Consider the following 8,786-nt stretch of genomic DNA (forward strand, 5'->3'; position numbering starts at 1 on the left):
CAGGTCCTCTTCCACACTCCATAGACTTCTATGGGCAGACAGTATGTAATCTAATATATAAAATGACACCTCAGTGAACTGACAGTCTATCTTGGACTAGTTCAGCAGACATTTCAGAATGAGTAAACTGTTTAGGAGGAGGAAGACAAAGAGCCTGATAAACCGATAGAGAATAATATTTCTGTGATAGGATTTATGTAAGTTCTTATATTCACTTGTACTATTGATTTATACAAATTCTATCGATCATTGTTGATTAAATACTTTATATATATTCATAGTCACTGGAGCTTTATTTTCCTGATACAGAGCTCCAAATCCCATTTATAGACACAGAAATAAATGATTGAATCCTCACTGTCTGTAACCATTGGGTTTGCTCACTGCACTCTGCTTCTCCATTTCATAAATGATATGACGGTATGTTGTAGGCTCTTGTACGTCTACAAGTGGTGACTACAGGCAGTCAGGCGTTTATCACTTGGTACATTTATCATTACAATGCATTTGGAAACTCTTCAAACCCTTTCACCTTTTTTTTTTTTTACATTTTGTTATGTTGCCGCCTTGTGCTAATTTATTAAGGTGTAGAAACATCTCAAATTCTGTTTTCACATTCTTTTTGGTTGCAGATTAATGGGGATTTTAGTATAAGGCTTCAACATAACAAAATATAAAAATAGAAAAGATTTAAATACTTTCCAAATACATTGTATGTACTACCAGGGGATTTGGAACATTTCTATAAAAATGATGGCATAAAAGTAATTTAAAGGAATTCTCCATGTTGAGCAATCCCTACTTGCCGGAAGGACCCTTAACAACAAGTTGATTACTCAATGTCTCCCTATTGGAGCACTATTATTGGTATTAATGGGTTGTCTGGGTAATAAAGGAAGGAGCAGGTCCCCCCAGAGATGTAACTTCTCTACATTGTGGCCAAGAGATTAAGATCCAAAAAAGAGACCCTCTTGCCCATTAAAGTGTAACTCCTATTTCTTTTTGCAATAGTGTCAAGTGGTGTTTGGTAAGCTTTTTTGTATCAAACATTGTCATTTAGCACTTATCAAAAGGGGGATGGTCACTTAAAATGACTGCATCTCATTTCATACTGATTATAAAAATCACATTCCCGACTGATTTTTCTAGTTTCTTTTCTTTCTTTTTTATGCAATTTTTTTCTAGTTTCTTGTGATATCAGAATAAATTTTCTAGATGGCATAAGACCGGAGGTATGGCCACTTGAAGTGACCATACTCTCCTTTGTCAAATGCTTCAGCCCTACACACTGCATTGAGTATATACAGGATAGGCAATCCCTGGCAATGCTTGGTTAGTTCATTGCTAATGAAAACTTTACAGCCTGATTTCTATTAAAAGGAAGTTAGATAGGTTAATAAAGTATATTACTAATTCAGTTAAAAGTGAAAAAGTCCTCACTGAATGAATCCAATCCATTGGTTTTGAGTATTTATACAACTGTACCTTGCTGAACTATGAGATATTTTTATATCATAAACAATTATTTCTGTTTTTCAGAGGATATTAATGTACAAAATGTTTCAGATGACGCCACATTCTACCTTACTAGCCCATGGTTGACCATGTTTGTACCATCGATCTACACTGTGGTGGTCACTTTGGCTCTGCCTCTAAATGTGATGGCAATTCTAATGTTTCTACTGAAGATAAAAATCAAGACGCTGGCAGTAGTCTATATGCTGAACTTGGCCATAGCTGATGTGCTTTTTGTTGCTGTGCTGCCTTTCAACATTGTGTACAGATTCTCAGGGAACAACTGGAAAATTGGAGATGGAACTTGCCGATTTGTCACTGCGGCATTTTACTGTAACATGTACTGCTCCATCCTGCTCATGACTAGTATAAGTGTGGACAGGTACATGGCCGTGGTGTTTCCAATACACTCTCGTTCCTGGCGCACAAAGAAACGGGCTTGGCTGGTGTGTGTCTTTATCTGGCTAATATCTATAGCTAGCACCGTGCCTCTTCTTCTTACCAAGCAAACTATGTACATTGACTCATTGGACATTACAACTTGCCATGATGTACTGCAGCTAAAGGACCAACAGAACTTCTACATGTATTACTTTGCTACTATTTTTACAATTTTTTTCTTATTTCCATTAATTATTACAATCTGCTGTTACACTAAAATTCTACGAACCTTGAGTAAACGCAACAAAGACATTGAAAATTCTTCTAAGACAAGAGCTATTTTCTTAACTATTATAGTCCTTTCTGTTTTCATTATTTGCTTTGGTCCTACAAACATCATCTTTCTAATGCATTATCTGCACTTCCTCAATGGACATGCTCAGTCTCTATATTTCACTTATATTCTGTGTGCTTGTATCAGCAGTATAAGTAGTTGTCTAGACCCTTTAATGTATTACTATGCGTCATCAAGGTGTCGGATGTATGTGTATAGTTTATTATGCTGTAAGACACACGGTAAACTGCAAACCAAGCAGACACCCAAACAATCATGTACAGAAAGTTCTTTTGTTAACTAAAAGAAGTTTAATATCTATAACCTTCAGAAAAGAAATGTATGATTGCTGGGAGTTTGACTGCTGGAAACTTCATGATTAGAGATGAGCGAACAGTAAAATATTCAATATCCGTTATTCGTTTCAAATAGCCGCTCAATATTCGACTATTCGATCGAATATCGAACCCCATTATAGTCTATGGGAGAAAAAATGCTTTGTTTCAGGGGAACCCACCATTCGACTCAGGAGGGTCACCAAGTCCACTATGACACCACAGGAAATGATGCCAACACCTCTGGAATGCAACTGGAACAGCAGGGGAAGCATGTCTGGGGGCATCTAACATGCCCAAGTCACAGTTTTACCGCACCATCACAGCCTACGTGAGCCCCTCCAAATAAGTTACAGGCCCTTAAGCTGAGCTACCAGCAGAGATTGAGGCCCTTCAGGTGACTTCAGCCTTTTACCTGCAAAGTGTTAGGCCCTTTGGGTGAGTTGAGCCTTGCACCAGCAGAGTGTTAGCCCCTTTAAAATTGTTAGCCCCTAAAATGGTGGTTCCAGAACCATCACTCTCATTGTGTTGGAATGATGCAGTGAATTGGACTGAGGACCCAGACAATGACTTTGATTGTGATTGTGAAATTGATATCATTTTGGCATCAAGTCCTGGGTGTAACTTTTATTTAGAGGACCACAAAGGTGGAGAATTGGCTGAAACCACTACTACCGGTAATGGTCCTCTAATATCGGACTCTACATTACCTCTACAGCTCTGATCAGGTGTTAATACTCCAAACAACATGCTCCAGTACTTCAGATGTAGATCAGAAACCACTTTCCCTACCAACACCAGATTTAACCAAGCTTCATCATCATCCTGCTGAGATGGAGCCACTAAAGGAAACCTTGCCTTCAAAGGCATGTTCTGGAACTGAACAAAATTCACTAGCAGTGTTTTTGGCCCTTGGGCTGAGTTGAGCCTTGCAACAGTATGTGTCCCGTAACATCAGGCGGGCCCTAAGTTCTGTGCTTTGCACAAAGTTCCACTTGACTACCGACGCGTGGACAAGTGCATACGATCAGGGATGCTACATCTCAATCACGGCACAATGGCTGAATGTAGTTGAGGCTGGGATCGGGTCGCAAACTGTGGCGGTCTGCCTTGTCTCCCTGCCCAATATTCCTGGCAGGAGTGCTGAAGCACCACCCTCCTCCTCCTCCTCTGCCATTAAATCGACCCCAGCTACGAGCTTGAAACGCTGCAACACTGGCGTGGGGAGACGTCAGCAGACCATGCTGAAGCTCATCAGCTTGGAGGACAGACAGCACACTGCCTCCGAGATCAGGGATGCCATCCTGGATGAGATGGCAATGTGTTTCCACCCCCCCCCCCCCCCCCGCACCTGGGGCCAGGCATTTTTGTCATGTGACATAATGGACAGAACCTGGTAGCAGCTCTGGAGTTTGCCAGCCTCCAACACGGTCCATGCCTGGCCCTTGTTTTCAACTTATTGGTGCAACGGTTTCTAAGAACATACCCCAATTTACACAAGCTACTAGTTAAAGTGTGGCCCTTGTGCTTCCACTTCGGCAAGTCTACAGTACCTGGTGCTAGCCTCAATACAATCCAGAAATGCCTACATCTGCCTGAAGTACCGGCTGTTGTGCGAGGTCACCACACGCTGAAACCCTAGATACCATATGTTGAGCAGGGTGTGTGAGCAGCAGAGACCTTTAATGGAGTTCCATCTCCAAAACCCAAGGGTTCATCGAAGTCAGCTCCATCAGTTTATGCAACATGAGTTTCCATGGTTGGCAGACTTATGTGAAATCCTATCCCATATTTGCACTGGACAAGAAACATTAGCATGCGCTCATCACAATTCCTGATATGACAGCTGCGTTAAGCAGGGTGCAGGGTACAACGCAGACCAGGCCCGAGCACCAGGAATAGGTGTTACAATGGCTAGCAGATAATGCTTCCAGCTGCTTTTCCACCAGTCAGTCAGCCACTACCTGCAGTCGTGTTCATACCCAAGAGTCTGACCCTCCTTCCTCCCAACATGCCCAATCTTCCCAACAAACTCATACCACCCTTTCCCCCTCCCAGGATCTATTTTCGGGTCCTTTTATTGTCTCTCCCTCTGTTGAACCACTTCCCGAATTGCAGGAGCTACCAGACGACTTTGTGTGTCCTGATGCCCAAATACTGGAGTATTTCCTACCAATTTTGTGGTTGTGGACCCGCAACCGGCGTTTCTGGTCCTCAGTAATGATGACGAGACACAGTTGCCATCAGGTCAAGGTGTGGTTATGTGCAGTTTGCAGTAAGGGGAGAGTGTGCAATTGCAAAAGGAGTTGGTGGACGACGAGGCCACCGACCCGGCATGGACAGGGGTGATGTCTAGTGGAGAAAGCAGTGCAGATGTGGATGCAAGCGCAGCAGCAAAAAAGGAGGCTAGAGGCAGGAGCATGTCCAGAGGCAGCAAGGCCAAAGATCTTCCGTGTACTAGCCACTCATGCAAAACTCACCCATGTTGGCAGACTTATGCGAGATCTCTCCGTGTCTTTGAGGAGTCCACCAAGAGGGTCAGCTGTGATGACGCATTAGTGATTATAACAATCCCACTCCTGTGTATGATGCAAGAATCCCTCATCGCCATCAGGGATCATTGTACGCTGAGGAGTCAGGCATAGGAGCAGAACCTACCAGCAGGATAGTCAGTGCACACTCCTATCCGCTTCACAGCGTATATTGATGGGGGAAGAGGAGGATGACGAAGTGGCAGATGATCTCATTGTCACACAGGAGGCTAGCGGCACCCCCTGGCCAAACTACCGCCACTGAGGTGCCTAGTGTCACCAGTTCCATGCCAAATTTAGTGCGTTTTGCAGACTTCACAAGTCTAAACTGAGTAGGGGCTCTGAAAAGAGCAACCTTACCACCTTTTGCGTGCGCTGTCATTTGAAAGGCAAGCCCTGGGCTCAGTGGGAGAGAGCAAACGCAGGACAATCGTCGCCCGGCGTTGCCGACACTGACTCTTACGCTGTTTCCAGTGTTGGCGCTGTAGTCCTGACCACCACCCAGGACACCTCCACATCTGCCTCTGACACTTTGGGGACCTCACCCTCATCCTCCCCTTTTCCTGCCTCTGCTCCTTTTGCCTGCACCATTATGCGCCTCATCTCAGCAAATCTCCATCTCCCAGGCAGGGGTGAACCTTCCCCTTTCGCCGCCCGAGCTAACTGCAGAAAGTCGCCCCCCCCCCCCCGCCGGGACTAGGGGGCGGATCGGGGGCGTGACCGTTGGATTGGGGGCGTGGCCGGGTGGATCGGGGGCGTGGCCAAGTGGATCGAGGGCGCGGCCGAGTGAAGGGGCGGGGCTTAGCCCCGTTCGCCGGCAGAGAGTAGGCCCGGAGACTGCCTGCTCTCTGCCTGAGCGTGAGGGGAGGCTGCCGGAGCGCTGCTTCAGTGGCCTCCCCAAACCACCGCTTGGTGATAAGCCAGTCCAGGACAGCTTGTCCTGGACTGGCTTAGGTTAGCAAAAATGCCGCCCTCCCTGAGGCCCTGGCATAGTGCCGCCTGAAGCGCTCGCTTCAGGTCACCTCATGGGAGGTGCGGCACTGCTCCCAGGTGTTTGATCGCAGGCAGAAGTACAGAGCAACCCACCCACATGCCCAAGCCTTAAAACGGCCACATCTCAAAACTGCTGGCCCTGGAGATGTTGCAAGTTTAGGCTTGTGGAAGCTCAGCGCTGCTATTTGTACAAGACTTGGGTTGTAAGTTGGTCTTGCAGAGGATAAATTAATAGTCATTAAGGTCTCTGAGAAGGGTGGATATGTTGTAGTATTGTATCATGATGGATTATGGTGAGAATAAACTAATGTTCTAGGCTAATCTCTCTTGGAGAAGCAGCTGAGCTCTCAATAGCTGATCAACCCTTGAGAAAGCATCAAGTAATGAGGAAAACCTTAATGTTTCTGAAATCTGCTTACTGGCCGACCTAAAGTCCATAATGATTCAACTAAAATGGGAATGTCTGTACTGACATTGACTATTCTGGCCGTCTCCCTCATTTTGTTCGATCCTCTATGAATCTTCTGCAGACTGTAGATGTGCCTTTACAGCTTAAGGGTGAATTCACACTGAGTAAACGCTAGCTTATTCTGAACGTAAAACACGTTCAGAATAAGCGGCGTCTAAAGCAGCTCCATTCATTTCTATGGGAGCGGGGATACGAGCGCTCCCCATAGAAATGAATGAGCTGCTTCTTTCACTCCGTGCAGTCCCATTGAAGTGAATGGGGAGTGCCGGCGTGTATGGCCTGGCATGAGCAGAGCTTGCCGTATATGCCGGCACTCCCCATTCACTTCAATGGGACTGCACGGAGTGAAAGAAGCAGCTCATTCATTTCTATGGGGAGCGCTCGTATCCCCGCTCCCATAGAAATGAATGGAGCTGCTTTAGACGCCGCTTATTCTGAACGTGTTTTACGTTCAGAATAAGCTAGCGTTTACTCAGTGTGAATGCACCCTTAGACCTCATTTCTTGATAAAATCCTGGAGACGCTGTACTTGAGCTCTACAGAAGCACAGATCCAAGCCTACAGCTTAATGAAAGGAACTGCTTGTGAACAAATAAAACAGTTTTTAGAATTTGTGATTTATTTTTTTTATTCTAATTTAAAACACTAGCCCCTTGACATTACAATGGGAAATCCAGTAGTCCTCATATACGCCAACCTTAACGCTCTGATGTTCTCATGGCTTTGCATGTGATGCAAAGCCATACGTACTAACATCTTGTGCCGAGTAGAAGACACATGTCCTATTCTCTTTGCATTAGGTGACAAGCAGAGATTTTTGTTGTGTGCCCCTCTGTGCCAATTCAGCCCTACCACCCCCAGTAGGCATTATTTATCCCCTTTTTTCCACTTGTGACTTGCCACAGCAGCATTTACAGTTTTTTGGGGGGTATACACCGATGAAAGCTGGATGCTGCGGATTTAGAATGACTGAATGACAGACTGTTTCCCACTTAGCATTGGGGGTACAGCATGTGGAAGGCTGGATATCGCGTATATAGACTGACTGAATTGCTGTGTATCCCACTCATCTTTGGGGGTACAGCATTAAAAACAGGTTTAAGCCTACTTGGCCTGACTGAATGAACGGCTGTCTCCCACTTAGGTTTTGGGGGTACACACCCTGGATATCTGGATTGAGCATACATAGCTGGACCTAATTGCTCTGTATCCCTGTTTTGAGGTTGCACACTGCACGAAAAGCTGCTTTGCACGTATATAGCAAGAGCTAACTGCTCTGTATTCCTGTTATTTTGTGGGGGGACACCCCTAATAAAAGCTGGTTGGAACGTACATAGCAAGAATTAACTGCTGTGGATTCCTGCTATTTTGTGGGGGGGGGACCCCTAACAGAAGCTGGTTTGCACGTATATAGCAAGAAGTAACTACTGTGGATTCCTGCTATTTTGTGGGGGATACCCCTAACAAAAGCTGGTTTGCACGTATATAGCAAGAAATAACTGTTGTGGATTCCTGCTATTTTTTTGGGGGGACACTCCTAATAAAAGCTGGTTTGCACGTACAGTATATAGCAAGACGTAAGTGCTGTGGATTCCTGCTATTTTGTGGGGGGACACCCCTAACAAAAGCTGGTTTGCACGTATATAGCAACAAGTAACTGTTCTGTATCCCTGTTTTCCACCATCCGTGGAAAGCTGGACTCCTGTCCCTGCAGTGTATAGCTTTGTCATTGTTTTTCAGTTTTTCCTCGCCTATCTGAAGCCAATGCCTATCTAGCCCTCAGCAGATATGCTTCTCTCCCTATCTTTGACCGCAAATCTGGCGAATATGGCGGCGGCCGTTCTTATAAATGGGAGGTCACATGTTTTCGGCAGCCAATGGTTTTTTTCAATGCCTCCGTTGTTGTAGTTCCTGTCCCACCTCCTCTGCACAGTTATTGGTGCAAAAAAACGCACCAGGGAAGGTGGGAGGGGATACAAATTTTTACTGTGTATGCCGCGTGGTATTCGATTGGGAACGAATACATCGAGCGGCCTGATAATCGATACCTATTGGTCGATAGGTGTTCGCTCATCTCTACTCATGATGACTGAACAGTAGTGTATATGGGTAAACAGTACTCCTCTCACTTCTGTGGGATTCTAAGTCCCACAGTAGTGTAATGATTAATGATTGCGCATGCGCACTACGTTTCCATTTATACAGGGACCCCCATTCTCATGATTGCT

The 8,786-nt window shown here is 45.2% G+C and overlaps 1 protein-coding gene across 1 annotated transcript; it reads left to right on the forward strand.

Moving 5' to 3' along the window:
• Positions 1–1,589: 1,589 nt before the first annotated feature.
• LOC142200055 (proteinase-activated receptor 1-like) lies at positions 1,590–2,534 on the forward strand. The gene has a single exon (XM_075270136.1). It carries the CDS (start codon positions 1,605–1,607, stop codon positions 2,532–2,534), a length of 930 nt encoding a protein of 309 aa, XP_075126237.1. The 5' UTR covers positions 1,590–1,604.
• The last annotated feature ends 6,252 nt before the right edge of the window (positions 2,535–8,786 follow it).

The sequence above is a fragment of the Leptodactylus fuscus genome, chromosome 1 (assembly GCF_031893055.1).
Source record: "Leptodactylus fuscus isolate aLepFus1 chromosome 1, aLepFus1.hap2, whole genome shotgun sequence".
Lineage (NCBI taxonomy): Eukaryota > Metazoa > Chordata > Amphibia > Anura > Leptodactylidae > Leptodactylus > Leptodactylus fuscus.